This window comes from Bemisia tabaci, chromosome 1 (genome assembly GCF_918797505.1).
Source record: "Bemisia tabaci chromosome 1, PGI_BMITA_v3".
Classification (NCBI taxonomy): domain Eukaryota; kingdom Metazoa; phylum Arthropoda; class Insecta; order Hemiptera; family Aleyrodidae; genus Bemisia; species Bemisia tabaci.
This window is the reverse complement of record NC_092793.1, coordinates 58,071,027-58,089,485: the sequence shown is the minus strand read 5'-3', so window position 1 is coordinate 58,089,485 and position 18,459 is coordinate 58,071,027. Positions and strand designations below refer to the sequence as shown.

General features: G+C 36.5%; 1 protein-coding gene across 1 annotated transcript; it reads left to right on the top strand.

The window, feature by feature from the left end:
* Positions 1 to 5,920: 5,920 nt before the first annotated feature.
* LOC109043068 (cdc42 homolog) lies at positions 5,921 to 16,008 on the top strand. Its single transcript, XM_019060105.2, has 6 exons — positions 5,921 to 6,079; positions 7,461 to 7,655; positions 8,642 to 8,751; positions 9,927 to 10,124; positions 11,048 to 11,168; positions 11,749 to 16,008. Exons 2-5 carry the CDS (start codon positions 7,478 to 7,480, stop codon positions 11,135 to 11,137), a joined length of 576 nt encoding a protein of 191 aa, XP_018915650.1. The 5' UTR covers positions 5,921 to 6,079; positions 7,461 to 7,477; the 3' UTR covers positions 11,138 to 11,168; positions 11,749 to 16,008.
* The last annotated feature ends 2,451 nt before the right edge of the window (positions 16,009 to 18,459 follow it).

Here is an 18,459-nt window from a genome sequence, read left to right as displayed (position 1 = left end):
AGGTGATTTTCCACTCGTTGAACTTTATTCCTTTCCCCAATTTTCGCGCAATCTGGAAACACAAAGCAATCCACAATCATTGAAACTTGGGAATCGTTGTGCAGCATTACCAGCGGCAGGCGATGCAAGCCTCGAGATATTAATTAAAAAGAAGTGCTACATCGACAAAACTGACTACTTATACAAAATGGTCAAAGAAACACAAATTTATTGGCTCTTAAGACGACCCCGGCGCTTTGGAAAAACTTTACTCGTCGATACTTTGGAAGCCTACTTTAAAGGGGAGGCAAGGTTATTCGAGGATACTAATATTTATAGGCGACATATTGAATCTTTTTTATGGATCTTTAAATATCGAAGGGGTTGGCCAAAACACCCAGTGGTTCGATTAGACTTTTCCAGTATTGAAGCTGAGTCATTCCCACAATTTTACCATGGTCTTTTGGTGTTACTGCAAGAGAGAGCTAAGGATCATGGTATTAATCTAGATATAGCGGAGAGTGTCGGAACAGTTCTTCGCCAATTGATTGAGCAACTGGGTCAAAAGTATGGGAGAAGGGTTGTCATCCTAATAGACGAGTATGACTCGCCTTACAAAGATATTTATGTGAGCAATAAAGATGAAGCCTCCCAAGTTTTAGGAACTCTTCAGGATTTCTATAGGATACTAAAAGGTTTATATAAAAGTATCCGCTTCTGTTTTACTACTGGGATTACTGGTCTAACCTTGTCGGATTGTTTTCTCTCCGGCGCAAATAACATTAGAGATATAACAATGAACCCTGGTTATGCTGGAATCGTAGGGTTCAACGAAACAGAATTAACGCAGTATTTTGGTAGATTTATAGAGCATGTGGCCAACAGAAAAAAAAATACCTCAACAGAAATTCTTAGCGAGATGAGAAGGTGGTACGGTAGTTTTAGATTTACCGTTAAAAACGAGCCCCTTTATAGTCCGACCTTAGTAATTGAGTACTTGAGATCAGATGGTGCCTCGATCAAATCACATAGTGGCACGGATAGATCTAGTCAGTTTTTGACATGAAACTGAAGCAATATCCACATGAGGCCATCGAACTTTCATTAAGCTGTGACACCAAAGACGATGCGGATGAACCGGAGGAAAAACAGGAAAGTGCTAAAAAAGAGGAACTTACAGGAAAGTACGACTACGACGATTCCACAGCACCAGTGGTTTTTCTTTTTCACAGTGGCTACCTGAGCATCAGCAGCTATGACAATAGATTTTCTTGCTACATTCTGCGTATTACCAATCTTGAGCTTAGAGAGCATCTTGCTGTACGTCTTACCTACTGTTTGACAGGCATGAATCAAACACAAGTAAAAACCTGCGGAAACGAGATGGTACAACATCTTGCGAAACATGAATGGCAGTCTTTCATTAACACGGTAACAGCATTTTCGGCGCAGGATTTAAGTTGGTAAGAGTGGTCGTATATGACCATGAAAAAAATATGTGCATCTGCAGCACACGTCATACTTTTTCTAGGTGACAACAGGAAATATTAGATGCAAAATGGGTATTAAATAAATTGATTTAAATCCGAATAACATATATGTGATCTCATACAACTAACTCTGGCAGCGAAAATGACATGATACACGTATGTCATTCCATGCAACCGATTGTGGCCAATAAAAATAAACATATGGCTAATATTCACCTATAATTTGATGTATGCTGGCAAAAACAGTGTTCTCCTAATATCTAACCTCTGATACGACTAATATTTTCTTTTTTTTTTCGATGAAATGTATATGTACACATGTCCTTCATGCGACATCTCTTTTTTAGGGTTTTGACCAAAGTTGCATGGAATCACATAATATATGTAACTTCTCTCTCTCTCTCTTTTTTTTTTTTTTTTTTTTTTTTTTTTTTTATCAAAGTTGCATGGACCTACGCATATGTAACTACCGCTTTGGGGGCCATGGAGGGTGGGAAGAGCCCTCTCCTGCCAAAAAAAAAAAAAAAAAAATTGAAATCCTATTTTTTTTTCAAAGATTTTTCAGACAATTTTATTTATTTCAAAATCCGTGATCCAAAATTAATTCATGCAATAGAGTGTTAATTATTTGTTTTGTTTTTGGTGAGAATTGTAATTGGTCCAGGGGCCGAATTTTTTCGGTCCTTCCACCGGACTTAAATATACTTAGGGCGGGTCTCGACTGCACTTAAGTCCGGCTTAGCGCTTCTGATGGGCCGATGGTGCGGTTTGAACTCATCGATGGCTGTTGCACTCCGTGTGAAAAAGCCGACAAAATTTGGCCCCTGAAGGTGACGTATTACGCCTTTCAAGTTATCATAGGATTTAGATAATGCTTTTCTAATTCGATCCAAGCGAAGACAAAATGTCAATTTATCATTTAAGAATTTATCGAGAAGTTCCATCGCATCTACTTGTTCACATGCACAAAGCTGTTGGAAAAATTCCAAGAGTTTATCAGGTCGAAGAGTAGGATGTACATGGTTTTTCCGGAACTATAGCTCACTTGGTAGGATGTATCTTGCTTTTCTGTTTTGTTGAATTAAGTGAGTAACTTTATTTGCCCGACCTCCGTATGTAGCTTGCCTGCTCTTAAAAATATTGCTACTCCAAAGCCGGTAACTTTTCCAGACCGATGAAATTTTATATTCCAAAGCACGCCACGTTTTCTGCCGAACCGTGTAGGAATGCAGGAAGGTATTTTTCTTTGCATTCATAAAGTGCATTCTCCTGATCGTCATCCATCTTCAATTCAAATATATAAGTTGTATATCTCCGATGGTCATTACAATATCTGAATGCCCTCTCCCCTCTCCTTGTTGAATACTCCCAATACAGGCATGGTCCAAGGCACAGAATTTAAGGTGCAGTGTCTGAGGGTTTCATACAAATAAACCTGAAAAAGAGCTTCAACTTTCCTCCACTGGTGTGTGACGTTGCACTGAAAAAAAACTTGTCCTAAATTTAAGGAAACATGTATCCTTAAAAAGTTTCCTAATTTCAACACGGTGTTAGCTTGGAACAAGCCAACAGTTATTTCGATCCAAGGTAACAAAATTGTGTTGAGTTAAGAAAACCATGCTTTCTTGAACCACGTATACGTTTTCTTGAAACAGACTAACGGATACTTGAAACGGGAAAACTGTTTCCTTAAAATAAGGAACGAGGGAATCGCTTCTGTGTCCTAAATTTAAGGATCCATGTGGTGTTGATCGAAGAACCCTGTTTCCTTAGAATTAGGAAACGGAGAGAAGCAAAGCCGTTTCCTGAATTGAAGAATCCATGGAGTGTCATTTGAAGAGATCAGTTTCCTTAAAATTAGGAAACGGGCATAGCATTTCCTGTTTCCTCAATTTAAGGATCTATTTGATGTTGATCGAAGAAACCCATTTCCTTAAAATTAGGAAACAAAAAAATTACCAAACGCCTACCGAGGAGGTGGATGCAACGTGCCGTACACCACCATGTATTCGGCGAGTTGCTCAAGAGGGGCTTATCAAATATACCGTCGCTCCTTTGGCGGAAGGGCGCATCTACACTTTGAGATGATGAGCCCTTCCGTCCGTATACCACCATGCTCTCTATGGCTTACCTACGTGAAAATTTCGATGCACCCTTACGCCCATGAATGACATCACGCTCATAAAAAACGTAACGCTAAATTTCCAATTTTTGGACCCCCACTCACTTCTTCCCTCGTAACACTTTTGCGACGTAGGTCCCTATTCTTTCACACGTAAAAACAAAACGGCGTAACTCTCTCATTGACCCTTTCTCTCCCTTAGAGCGTTACATATTATTTGAACGGTCCTTTACAGAAATCCGACCGAACCGCTTGGATGGCGTTATTCGTAAGATCTACTCCACTCCAAACAAATTCAGTATATTTAAATTCAATCAATTAATCTCTTGTTCGTAAAGAATTTACGCGTCGGAAAGGTGGAGGTTTTGATAAAACGGAATTTTTGTGCCTTATCAAAAATATTGTTTTCAGTCCAAAATGTCAGAATGCTTTCTAGAGATGCACGGATCAGAGCCAAAGTTCCTTTAATATTTGCTGCATATTTAATAATATTTTGCCTTCCTGCATTCCTACACGGTTCGGCAGAAAACGTGGCGTGCTTTGGAATATAAAATTTCATCGGTCTGGAAAAGTTACCGGCTTTGGAGTAGCAATATTTTTAAGAACAGGCAAGCTACATACGGAGGTCGGGCAAATAAAGTTACTCACTTAATTCAACAAAACAGAAAAGCAAGATACATCCTACCAAGTGAGCTATAGTTCCGGAAAAACCATGTACATCCTACTCTTCGACCTGATAAACTCTTGGAATTTTTCCAACAGCTTTGTGCATGTGAACAAGTAGATGCGATGGAACTTCTCGATAAATTCTTAAATGATAAATTGACATTTTGTCTTCGCTTGGATCGAATTAGAAAAGCATTATCTAAATCCTATGATAACTTGAAAGGCGTAATACGTCACCTTCAGGGGCCAAATTTTGTCGGCTTTTTCACACGGAGTGCAACAGCCATCGATGAGTTCAAACCGCACCATCGGCCCATCAGAAGCGCTAAGCCGGACTTAAGTGCAGTCGAGACCCGCCCTAAGTATATTTAAGTCCGGTGGAAGGACCGAAAAAATTCGGCCCCTGGACCAATTACAATTCTCACCAAAAACAAAACAAATAATTAACACTCTATTGCATGAATTAATTTTGGATCACGGATTTTGAAATAAATAAAATTGTCTGAAAAATCTTTGAAAAAAAAATAGGATTTCAATTTTTTTTTTTTTTTTTTTTGGCAGGAGAGGGCTCTTCCCCCCCTCCATGGCCCCCAAAGCGGTAGTTACATATGCGTAGGTCCATGCAACTTTGATAAAAAAAAAAAAAAAAAAAAAAAAAAAAAAAGAGAGAGAGAGAGAAGTTACATATATTATGTGATTCCATGCAACTTTGGTCAAAACCCTAAAAAAGAGATGTCGCATGAAGGACATGTGTACATATACATTTCATCGAAAAAAAAAAGAAAATATTAGTCGTATCAGAGGTTAGATATTAGGAGAACACTGTTTTTGCCAGCATACATCAAATTATAGGTGAATATTAGCCATATGTTTATTTTTATTGGCCACAATCGGTTGCATGGAATGACATACGTGTATCATGTCATTTTCGCTGCCAGAGTTAGTTGTATGAGATCACATATATGTTATTCGGATTTAAATCAATTTATTTAATACCCATTTTGCATCTAATATTTCCTGTTGTCACCTAGAAAAAGTATGACGTGTGCTGCAGATGCACATATTTTTTTCATGGTCATATACGACCACTCTTACCAACTTAAATCCTGCGCCGAAAATGCATTGCCAGAGCCGACCTACGTAGCCCGCCGAGTCCGCCGAAAAAAATACGTTATTTCACCTAATTTAGCAACATTGGAGTGGGCTTTCTAAGAAATTTCTGTACGGTCCGCTTTGAATTTGAGTATAAAATGGCTTTTATCGCGCAGATTCATACCATATTTTCCGACTTATAACTGCAACAAAATCATTTTATGAAAATTTACAAGAGTTATCTGATACGGCAGAGAAAATATCACACAGCACTGTACTTATTATTTTACCGTTCAATATCAATCCTTCGAACTATGACTATGTATCAAGTAGTCCCCTAAGGTATTAACGTATTAAAAGTGTACACATAGCTCGATATTATCCTAACCAACTAGATCAAAAATAAACAAAATTATACTAGCATCATGCTAATTCGGTGTGTTGGCGTGGCACGGCCCCACCTTAGAAGATCGCACGGTTTTTGCCCAGCCGCAAATTTAAAGTACGCGCCAAAATTTCGAAATTCGCGCTGAAGTTTGCCGGTATCGCTCTTTAGTTCGCATATCAATCAACAGAGAGTGCTCGATGCCCAACGAAACAGAGCGTGTTGTCATTTCTGTTTCTGTTTCTTGTCAACGCCCGCTCGCTATTATTAGTTGTGTGTTCGTTTGATTATTAATGCCTCTATTTAATCCAAGTGATTATATTTTGCATTTTTAATATTTCAGCCGTAAGTAGAACAGTGATCAAGTTTCAGTTCCTCTTTTCCACCGTGAAATTTCTCTTGTACGATGCAGGTGACGGCGGTGGCCACCCATTTCGAGGAAATGGCCACCATAAATTCAAATTTACTATTTTGACTCTCGCAGGCATTTCTGTGAATTTTCAAGAATATAATTTTACATGACACCCTTGAATAACGGCTCTCACCAGTCATTCAGAATCTGTAGGGAATACCTATGTCATGACTGCTGAAGCAGATAATCAGCAGCCTAAGTGTGCCTTTTTGTTTGTTTACTTATTTGCCTGTATCTTAGCGAATTCTTCTCAGGATTCACTAATTTTGTTCTTTCTCACGTCCATTTATTCCTAGTGTCAGTATCATTCGATGTTATGCCTTTAGCTGAAATTACAATTTCCATTATTGTGTATGGCATATACCTTTGAAGCAAAGAGAAACTTTCAGTTTTGAAGCAATGGGGTTAACTTCCCCCTCCATCATTTTGAGCTTCAACAGCCATAGTCAGTCGAGTAGTGAAGCTGCCATCCAGTAGTTAAAATTGATGCCATGAATCACCTCCAATTTGTTCCTTGTAATCTTTTAAATCATCATGTCGCATGCCACAAACTTAGAGCCTCGTTTGAAGCGTACCTCTAACCTCACTTCCTGAGTCCCGTCTCAATTTGCTGGAAGGTTAACTCTTGAACTTTCTGATGATGATTCAGGAGTGTGCTGCCGAAGTAAACATCGTAAGACATTGTTGAAGAATGAAATCCTCCATGCCTAGCAAGCAGGGTTGCTCAACTCCGCCTGCTTCACCCCATGACTTGCGGGTTTAGATCCGAAAACTCGAGGCTTTACTCCATATTCCTCAGAGTTTGTGAAGTCTGCCGTGTTTTGTTTAGTAAACAGCAGTGTTCAATGGGTGTCAAGCAAGTCTATTTTGACTATGAATCTCATATCTCTTAATAATTTGAAATTCTTAGATTAGGAGTGGGCATTTCAGTCTAGACACCCAGGAATGGTGGATAAGAAACCACCCATTTTGTTTTGCGATATTACTGATTTTGTCTTGAATTTTGTTAAATGGTAGCATAACTGACATTTGCTTTAGCACAGATTATCTTGCCTTCCCTTCTGAAAAGCATCCTTTAAAATTTTGCCGAAAGTATGATCATGCGTTGAAGGGAAGGGTTTTTTTCCCCCTTGAATATTTCCAGATGCTTTTCTGCAGTGGAAATATAGTTTTGTTACTTCGTAATAATTTCAGCAGCATGCACAATTTATGACTATCACTTTATGCTGTAAGTTACCCCTCTTTAAAACATCTCGCTGTGTTTCTTTCGTACCAACATTTATTTGGCTGCATTAATGTCATCCCTGATTGCAGGTTCAAACTGAAAGACAATGCAAACAATCAAGTGTGTTGTTGTCGGAGATGGTGCTGTTGGTAAAACGTGCCTACTTATTTCATATACAACCAACAAATTTCCCTCGGAGTATGTGCCAACAGTTTTTGACAACTATGCGGTAACAGTTATGATCGGTGGAGAGCCGTACACTTTAGGATTATTTGATACTGCTGGTAAGTGTTTGTTGGTATACATTTTAAGTTAATCTATTTTCTCAATGATGAGTCTGAATAGGAATGGTATCGGAATAGGTATAGTTGGTGTTTCACCCAAAAGTACAGACATTTTCGACTCCAAGCAGGATCAATCTAAATTATGAATTACAAAAAAAACTGTGAGCCTATATCAAAGCATTGGGAAAGGTAGACTCTCAAAAAATTGCTTTTTTTAGTCCTGAACCTTTTAGTTCAGTTTAAAATCAGAGAACCTTAATCTATTTTCCTGTGTGTTACGCTCAGCCTAGTAATTTAGTTTCATTAAAATGAGTAACTTGGCTTTATCTTGTGCCGTGTCATGATGATGAAAGCATTCATGAGTGTAAGAGTCCGTATTTTCTGCTTTGCATATCTTTAAATGTCCACAGAAAAAAGGAGCCCAGTCCCCAAGAGCTCAAAATTGTGTCCTAAATGCCAGATGTTAAAGTAGATTCAAAGAACAATCCTTAATAAGAAATGCTTAATAATATCGCAACAAACTGTACTTATGACTGTGCAAAACTTCCACTTCCTAGAAACTTAGTTCCAAGAAAAAGTTACTTGAAATTTCATTCTGGGTTGTTTCAAGTACAAATCACATTACAATGCAACCACCGGACCTCTGTTGGCATAAAAAAAAATTATACTGCAGGCAGCCTTTTCTTCAGGGCATGAAAGAGTTGTCGGTCAGATTTTTTGACAAAAATTGCTCCTGTGGAAAGTGCAAGGGCGCTCTTCATGTGGACTGACGTGTACATAAGTCACGGTCATTGAGTGCCTGGTTGCTCTACAACACGTAATTGCCACTCCTGCCTACTAAGTAGGAGGTCGTGCAAGAAGTTGCATCTTTCACATTGAATGTCCATCCAAAATTTAGGCGGCATTTTCTATTCTGTATGTTCGAAATAAAATCCCAGTTACAATGCTGTTTAAAAATTTAACAATTTTTTTTTTGTCGTTCATAGGTCAAGAAGATTATGATAGATTGAGGCCCTTGAGTTATCCACAAACAGATGTTTTCTTGGTGTGTTTCTCAGTTGTCTCCCCATCATCTTTTGAAAATGTCAAAGAAAAGGTAAGATTGAAGTTTTGAAGAAACATTGAAACCAAGAGCTAAAAAAATACATTCACTCACAGATCCCTCTCTATCCGTTTTGCAGTCAACTGATGAATTTTCTTTAACAAATTAAGGAAATGCTTTGTGCAGCCATGAAAAAGGCTTGATTTTTTATCCTTGCAGCTGCTAGACCTTGAAGAATTTAGCAGGAGTGCTTTAAATGCCTGATCTTGCCATCGCAACAAATGTGAGGCAAATCTCAGGCAATTTCTGAAAGAGATGGCCTTTTCTCTTTTTGTTGAGTTATTTTGAACAAATGGAGCCAATCGCTGGTTTTTCCATTAGGCAGGTTGGAAAGGCAGTGACGCCAAAACACCAAATTGTAAAAAACTGAGATCTTTTTAAAACTTGATTTTAGAGATGACCTCAGGAACCCCAATAATCTAGTTCAGAACTACCCTAACTCTCCCTAATCCCTTAGATAGGGGAACCACAGGGTGCTTCAGCATTCAACACCAACAACAACACCAACTTTGTTCTCAGCATGTTTTAGGAAGCCTCTTTTCTGGTTCATTTGCTGATTTTAGACTTTATTTTCAGTTGATTTTGGTATTTTGATGATAGTAGTAATGCTTACAAGGTTCCCTAATTTGGGTCCCTCTCTTTGGTAGGGGTGTTGGCGGAATGGAAAACCGGGAAAGTCAGGGGATTTTCGGCGACAGGGAAAAGTCAGGGGATTTGTGGCAACAGAGCAAAGTCAGGGGATTCATACAAAAAGTCTTGGAAATTAATGCGTTCAGTGTTTAGCAGAAGTGAGTGTATTTTTAAAGAAATGGATCAAAGTGGAAGTTTTATTCAAGTGCCGGGGACTCCAAAAATGTTGGATTCAGGGAAAAGTCAGAGAATTTGAAAATAAAGAAATTAACCTGTACCTCTGTTACAAGTATAATTTTAGGGCTTCTTCATGGCCTCTCAGATTGGATTTTGCTTCTTCTTCAAGCACTAGACAGTGAATGTATTTTCACCTGTTTGAAGTTTATGTTTCTCTCCTGTAAGTTAGCTTCTATAAATGAAGGCTACACAATTTTTCCATAAAAGCAATGAACAGCCGAAGTTGAATTTAACATTTTTTGCTCTCAATCCTCCGGAAATTTTTTTGTTTATGTTCAATGTAATTTGATTTAATGTTGCAGTGGGTGCCAGAAATAGCACATCATTGTCAGAAGACACCATTTTTACTAGTAGGAACTCAGATTGATTTAAGAGAAGATGCAGGCACCATCGAAAAGTTGGCAAAGAACAAACAGAAACCAATATCAGTTGAACAAGGAGAAAAACTTGCGAAAGAATTGAAGGCTGTCAAATATGTTGAATGTTCAGCTTTAACTCAGGTATATCTAAAGCTTTCTCTCTAAATTATAAAAAGATTGTCCTACAGCCACAGCAAAGCTTTGTTCTAATGTGTGCATCTTGCCTTGGCGAGCGCTAAACACATAGAGTACAGAGAGTCGTAATGTAGATGAGAAAGCTAGCGCCATGTTCTGGTCGAGGAGTTCCGGGTCCGGTATGCGCTGAGCTTCAGTCACTTTTTCGATACATATTCCATTCAAAATGGCGTTGTGGAATACGTAGTAATTCCTATCTTCTTTGTTTACATTTGATGGGTAGGTCTCCTTGTATCGAAAAAAATCCATTATGTATCGATAAAGTGACCCAGCGTGACACAGGAGTCTCGGAATTTGGGACCTGGAAAATGCTTAAAAGTGGCGCTAGCTCTTCCGCCTACATTACAACTCTATGTACCCTATGGCTAAACAGAATGTACCAGTGATCAATTTGCAAACATCCACCAAAGATGATTTATATGAAGAAAGCTTTCTTTCCAATGATAGTCACTTCCCTTATTTAACAACTCCACACGCAAATTACTCAATAATACATTTTGTCTTTGCGAGGGACAAAGAAATTTGACTGTTTTGGGAAAAACATAATGCAAACATTTCATATGACCTCCTGTGGGCAATCAACTGGGACCCAAAAAGCAAACTATTTTTTTGGGAACTAGTATTTTGGGAAAACGCTACTTCAAGGAACATAACTTAATACGAGTGTAGTTCTGACTTGAATTGAAGTGATAATGATATGTTTTTTGCTTAATTGCGACCATTTCTACATGAGGAGCAGATAGATTCATCTTTTAAAGAAAAGAGTGTTTTTAAATATCTCTCAGATACAGATTCTAACTGTATGTAAATTCAATTTGTTATACTTACTATCTAAGATATCACTAAAGTCATATTCATTCACTTTGCAGAAAGGGCTCAAGAACGTCTTTGATGAAGCCATTCTAGCTGCTTTGGAACCTCCGGAACCTCCCAAAAGAAAAAGGTGCTACATTCTGTAGGCATTTAATTTATGTTCTAAAAAATATTCAGGTAAGTTGTATCTATCGTTTACTTTTTTTCTTAAAGTTTCCATGCTAAATACTTTTGGTACATTATTATTTAATTCAGATGTAACAAATATTTCCCTCTTCTTCTGATACTTAGTGCTTGTAAACTGTGCAAGGAAAAATAATACACCAAAGAGACTTACCTGATCATGAAGCATTGATTGGATCAAAAGCAGTTGTTCAAATTTTATCATTTTTGGAAGGAAATTCAAAAAATTTACTTAATTCTTTGATGAAGCTGATAGCAGACAAGCAGAATTATTTGTGCATATTTTCTTGTATCTCCCATTCCCTCAACCTCGCATGCAATTTAAAGTTATTTTTCCTTGTGCTTGATCATAAATTAATTTACCATAAGTGCCTAAGCATAACCCTCACCTAGATTTTTGCTTGTGACAGAAAAAACTTGCTTTGACAAAATGCAGTAAAAATATTCCTGCGGGTAGCCGTCTCCATAATTTTAGGTGACAGAAAAGAAAAATCAGTGCAGGTTGTTCGCTGGTATCCTAGATAACAATCTGGAGACTTTCTGATTCAATCTCTTTTTGTTCTCCCTTTTTCAGAATTTTCTATCAACTTTATGAAATCTTGTTCACTTGTTTATCAACATTGAAGAAGGAAAATTGCAAGGTTAGTCGGTAAATGAATTTTTTTTAACATACGTTTTTTTATTTTAAATTTTTACCTTTGTTTTGTTTTCTTTTTGTTTGCTTTCTCTTCTTTTAGATCGAAAATAAGTCAAACTATTATTATCAAGTTTGAAGTTTCTTTCCCTAATTTTTTGCGTATTTCAGTACCTATCTTAAAGACTCCTCGCTATTTATTTCAAAAACTGCATTTTTGTTTGCTGGAAAAATTGTCTTGAATCAGTCAAATCTGTTGTAATTAAATTTCTTTGTAGTAGAAGGAAGATGGTTGAAATTGGTTGTTTGTATAATCAGTGGAAGAACTTTGGACATCTTGAATTCTTATGTACAAGGTCCTAACTTATTCTTTATTTAACCCAGACTACTTAAAAAGAGTATATTCTAGAGCATTTATTTGCAAGCTGTCGGTTACTCCGCAGTTGGTGCATCTTTAGAATCATGAAGCCCTCATGAGTTGGTAATTGTTCTAGCACTATGTAACACACTCAAAAGGAAAGAGAGAGTTGAGTGGTTCAGGTCCATTGCCTTGTCGCTACTTTCAGCAAGTGTCAAACATTCACCTGAAGCTATCATTGTTTGTTCAATGCTAATTTATTGTCTTGACTGACTGAATGGAATTGGCTCAATACTCAGGAGATAGTCTTGAAAAAATCTGAAAGAGCCGTCGAATTATTTTGAAAATTCTGCAGTCATTCTAATGTGTTTTATAAATAGAGGATAGAATTAGGTTTTCTTTCTCTCTTGTTTAAGCAACTCTGATAGCACTTAAGCTCAGGAAGAATTACTTTACCATCATTCTGTAATTCTTGAAAAGTGGGTCGTCGTTGCATCTTAGATCATATTTAGGAGCATCCTCTGTAGGCGCACTCTAGAGCATAACCTATTTTTAATCAGCTGAAATGGTATTCTTGGCTAATGGAGTTAGAATCATTTGTTAATTTTTTTTACATTGTTTCAAATGTACTTAGTCATTTTTTTTTGTTTGTGTGTGTGTTGCCAGTTAAGTGCCATGTTGGTTAGTTCAAGATTTTTTTTGAAAATGCTCCCATCTCGCAGAATACTTGATGGAATTTATTGTTTGGTGCTCCAATTGCTAAGCATCAATCTCTCAAGCAATCCCATTTTTACATTTTTTCTAGTTTTCACACCAACTTTATATTTAACTGGCAAGGTTGAAAGTATGTATCACAAACTCCTATGTTTTTGTTCAAAAATAGAAGTCAGGAAACTTGGGATGCACACTATGAATTCAAATTTATTGAATTTTTCTAAGAAGGAAGAAAGTTTCCTGTCAGATTCATGTCACAAAGAATGCAAACAATTCATTACAATTGCCTGGAGAAAAAGGATACAATTTCTATTTCCTTGCAATAAGTTCTCAGTTTGATTCAAAGCTTTTCATACTATTGTTTTATTTTAATTTTTTCCTTAAGTCAAAACGTTTAAACCCCTAAACCATTTCATTTTAGGCATGTTTCTCATTGCTCTAGCCACAACATTAAAGCCTCCTCATTAAGAGAATGTTAATTTTGTCATGTAAGCTCCGGAATGTTTAGATTGATAGTGCTATGAATGCTCTGTTTTATAAGGAAAAAATGTCTTTTATCTTTTTTAAGAAAAATGGTTTTGTAGTGCCAGTCAGTTTCCCTACTTAATCTGGCATTTAAAAGAGTTCTTTTTTTAATCAGATTATTCCACTAAGTCACATTTTTTTTCTTTTTTTCTAAGGTTTTTATATGTTCAATCATCCTGTGTGGATGTATGGAATTTCCAGACCCATTTTATATATGTATAGAAAAAAAAAAGAAAAAAAAAATTGTAAAATTAATGATCAAGATAAGTTCCTTTTAATATAGGTTTATCAGACATAATATATTTCTGTGAATCATTGATACTGAGTTATGTAGTAATCACTGAATCAGTGGATACTGAATTACACGGTATGATGAGCATTTAAGTTTTTACTGCATAGGCACTTACTTTAATTTTAATGCCTTAAGCAAGTGCTTACACCCATCTTTGCTTTAGTTTTTTTTTATAATTTAACAATGAGCCAGATATTTTGGATATACATGACTGTATGAATAGGTGTCTTCCATATCACAGTGGTCCATAATGAATTTACACTCAGTGGATCCCTTTAAATTTATCCTGCAATCAAGACAAAACAAGCTCAAGATGTAAAAACTAGTTTGAACTGTGTGTTCATACCGAATGAGGAAATGAATGGAAGCAAAAATTGTGGAAACTGGAAAACTTAAGGAGCACAAGATAAAACAGCGTTTCAGCGTTTTTGTTGTGCAATTGAAAGCTTATTTGCTATGAAGGGATCAAGACGAGATCGTTGATTTCATTTTTTATGGAATCCATATCCCCGCATAGTCACAAACCCAAAGATTTGCCATTGGTTGTCTTCTCTTTCATCATGGTAACTGCAATTGTCAAGATGTAGCTGGAAAGAAGTGGAAAGCAGCAGCTGAAACTGCATTTTGAATCAGTTTATTTTCTTGCGCTCTCTAATGCATGTTTTTTTTTTTGGAATACCATGAACTATAAACAGTTGAAAAAATAATTCAAATTCTGCTCACCCAATACTTTCAAATGATTGAATTATGAAATTGCTTAACCATCTCATCATAATTTTGTGGACAATTATGTGCTTTAAAATCACTCATGCCACTACTAACCTTTGAATTTACTTTGACATCATCAAGGGCTACTGTTTTACCCGAAGAAAAGAAAACAAATCATTTTTGCCAAAGTTTATTTTTAAATTTCTCTCTCAAATTTTTCAGCCAAAGCAAAACTGATTATTTATAAAGTATAAATAAAAAAAACCATGAGATGTAGAAACCATCACCATTCTACCAATTTTTCAAGGAATTTACTGTGTATAACCAAGCTGTAGTGTCGTCTGAGACTTTGTTGACGGAAATTGCATCGCACCATGTAGATTGGTCCCTCTTTTTACTCGTCTTCTTTGACGTCTTATCCAGCACAATCAGAGGGGACTCTCAGTTATAACGTAATGTGTGAGTCTAGTCGCAAAAAGTGTTGAGAAGATTCATTTTACAGCATCAATCTTTGGAAGAGTTGAATTTACTATCAAAGTATCTGTTCCAATTTTGCGATGTCAAGGTTTCATATTCTCTGTAGAGCCTGGTTTATCTGAGGACAAAAAAATTAAAATAATTTGAAATTTATAAAAACCTGATAGTATGGATTTTCTCCAACTAGTCAAGAATTTTTCAGCACTCAGTGAAAAAGAAAAAAAGGAAGCAAGCAAACAAACTTGTAAATTCAGTCTAATCTTTACACTTTGAAAGTCAGAGTAAAATTTGTGTCCTCATGTCTGTATCGTTTCCTGCGTCAAGAAATTACTCTAGTATAGAGGCGCAACCAATGATAATGCTTTTTATACGCACATAGATGAAGACTTATGAATCTGTCAAAGATTTGGATTTAATAAGAACTACCCTCTTTGCTGAATTATTGTAGTGCTGTCCATTATTTTTCTCCTCCGAAGAAGTGAGTTGGAATAATCATATTTAGTCCGATAGAAAACTTGAATAGAGGAGGGAATATTGCCTTTGCGGTACAATTAGGCAAGCATATTGTAATCTTGAGACTCGGTTTGTTCTCAGCACCAAATCCAAGAAAAAGTTATAGCTTTTCAGCAATGTAGATGATGATTTACTGCTTATCATCAATTTCTTATGTCATTTTTCTAAGCGAAATAACATTACACAAGTAAATATTCAGAGGAAAAGGAGCTTTGTCAATTAGTCATCAATGTATCCTATTGATGTAAGAGAGAGATTGATGCTTGTTTGGCTTTGTGATATGAGCAGACTCATGATCGACAGTTAAATATACACTCAGTATCAAAGATTTATCATTTTCATCTCCGCGCCTATTTCTCATATCCAGTCCCTGAATTCAACCTCTTGTGGTTTTTTCTTTTTTCACTTTTATACTTCATAGAAGATGAGCTGATCAAAAACTCATTTATTTTTTCTACTTGTTATGAAAGTCTGCTGCGTACGAAGGATAATTATAGTCAGATTTTACTGTATTCGTATATATTTTATTTCTTATGTATATATGTACATGTAACTATTGTTTTAAAAGCTCAGTTTTATAAGAAACATTATATTTCTACGATTGTATAAACTCTCCAGATGTTCTTTATTTTCCATGTCCGGCTCCTAGCAACTGATGCCCAACGGGTCAGTCGCATGCATTATATTTTTATTAATAGGCTAGTTGCACTAGTCACAGAATCGTGTTTTGATGCAGTTTAGAAAAAATAATCAGATTTGTTCAAACACCAAGTTTTTGTGTCCAATATTAATGGAAATATTGCTCATCGAAAAGTACAACGGATGACAGCATCCATCGCAGTAGTGCATATCATGGTTTCTCCCACCTTGGTTTTGTCAATCAGCAATATCTACATTTGCTTGCACTGTTTGTGTGACATGAAAAATGGATGAAACGGAGGTGGAAGAAATCATGGTATGCACTACTACTGTCAAAGTGTTGATGATGGCGTACATTGTGTTTTTCAATGGACGATGTCTCTGTTAATATTGAACATTGCGTCCATATTACTGAATAATTAATGATTAATTTTTGTTATTTCATAAAAATTTGCTTCTGTGACTAGCGCAATTGATCCATTGATACTTAAAGATGGTACATAAAAACTGACTGAACTACTTGAAATGGAAAGGTTTTGTATTCAGTATCAACAAAAATATCACACATTGAAGAGCTTGGTGAATCTAAGTGTTATCACTCAAGTTTTGTTCCTCGTTTTTAAGACAGCAAATTGACAAAATGGTTGCATATGTCATTTCTTTTTAGGTTATATTTATGCGATTTATAAGTTATTTTGCGACCTTTCCCGTGACAAATTCTTATTTTTATTCATTAAACGCAACACATAAACAATTTAAAGTATTGAGATTAAGTTGCGCAACACTCAAATTTTTAATGAATAAAGTTCTCCGCAGATCTCTTAAATAAAAAGTGATTCTTTAATAATAAGTAGTTTTATGTGGACAAGTTTCTCAGATGAATAGTAGGGTGATTTTAGGATTTAAATACAGCTGAGAAATGGTCATGTTCAATCAAATGTATCCCTAGGACTTTAATTTTCAGCGAAATTTCTAAAACAAATTTCCTAGGGGAAAGTAATTAACAACAAATATATGCTATCATCAAGAAAAAACTTTATTTTTTTGAAATTATATATACAATCTTAGCTCTTGGTGGAGCGAGCTTTTCTTGTTTCTACAAAACCGTCGGAAGAATTCGCAATATTGAGATAGGTAGCTTTCCGCCTGTCTCTAACTATGGCCGTTGATAAATGCAAGTGTTACGCTCGCGTCGTTCAATGTGGAAATCAAGTAAGCAACTATTGGAGCTCCAATGTATACTATCTGCCGCGATATTGAGGAAAAATACGCGTAAATTTTTATGTTTTTAAAAAACCGCTGGAAAAATACACGTATTTATTGCGATATTGAGATGATGATAAACGCATAATTTCTCGTTTATGAAGAATAACGCTGGGAAAGCGAGTATTTGCCAAGATACTGAGATGAAAATTACTGCAACTCTGTGATTTTACCAAATCGCCAGATCGCATATTTTTTAATGCTCCTGGAAATTTACAAAATAATTTTTATGAATCACCCTGGTCAAGGAGAATGCCTAGTGCGCAGCTATTCGAATATCGTGGTAGTCATGTAAAATTATGCAGAAATGAAGGAAAATCTTAGCTTTCTCCCAGGCTTGAATTACCGACGTCCATGAGTAGCGCTTCCGCGGCACAGTGGTTTTCGCGCAATGTGTGAAGTATCTTTGCTATCTTGCAGGCGCTAACATGCGTCTCCTGTCGGCCTCACATGTTTAGCGCAATCATTCAAACTCGCGCAGTCAGCGTTTTTCAAGTTGTGCTTTTGCAGTTTTTTGCACTGGTAAACTCTGACATGATTACGGCGAACTGCGATCAGGTTTGCAAAGAAAAAATATTATGAAATTCTACAGAAATGCTAGATTTCTAATATATAACTTCCATAATTGCATTCTAGCGCTAAGTCCGATATGGACCATTTATTTTTCCCCGACCCTACCAATTTCCCGTAAAATCGATTTTTTCTAAGGAGAATTCAATTTTACTGGAAATACGTGCATGGTCGAGAGAAACCAAGGCCCCTTTTGGATTCAGCGACTTAAAGAACACTGTGCAGAGAGCATGGGTTGCATGCCTAAACAATTTTTCTTGATGTGTCCGACAACGAAATTTTGCCGATCAAAAGCACAATCCGCCCATGCATAGGTACCCTCAAGCGAAACCGATCCGTTTCCTTTGCGTTTGAAAGGACGAGAATTTTACTTTTTAGGCGTCTGATGAAGTTGCTTCAAGATATAATGCCCAACCCTGATAAGTCGGGAAAAGTTGGAGAATATTTGCACAGAAATTTTGACCCCCGCGCCAAATCATTGCGTTTTTTTCCTTTCAAGATAATTCGCGTTCGGTGAATTTGTGGTTGGAGTGTTTATCAGAAACCATGCTCAAAAGCACTGAAAACCCAAGGAAAAGTTGGGGATTTTCAT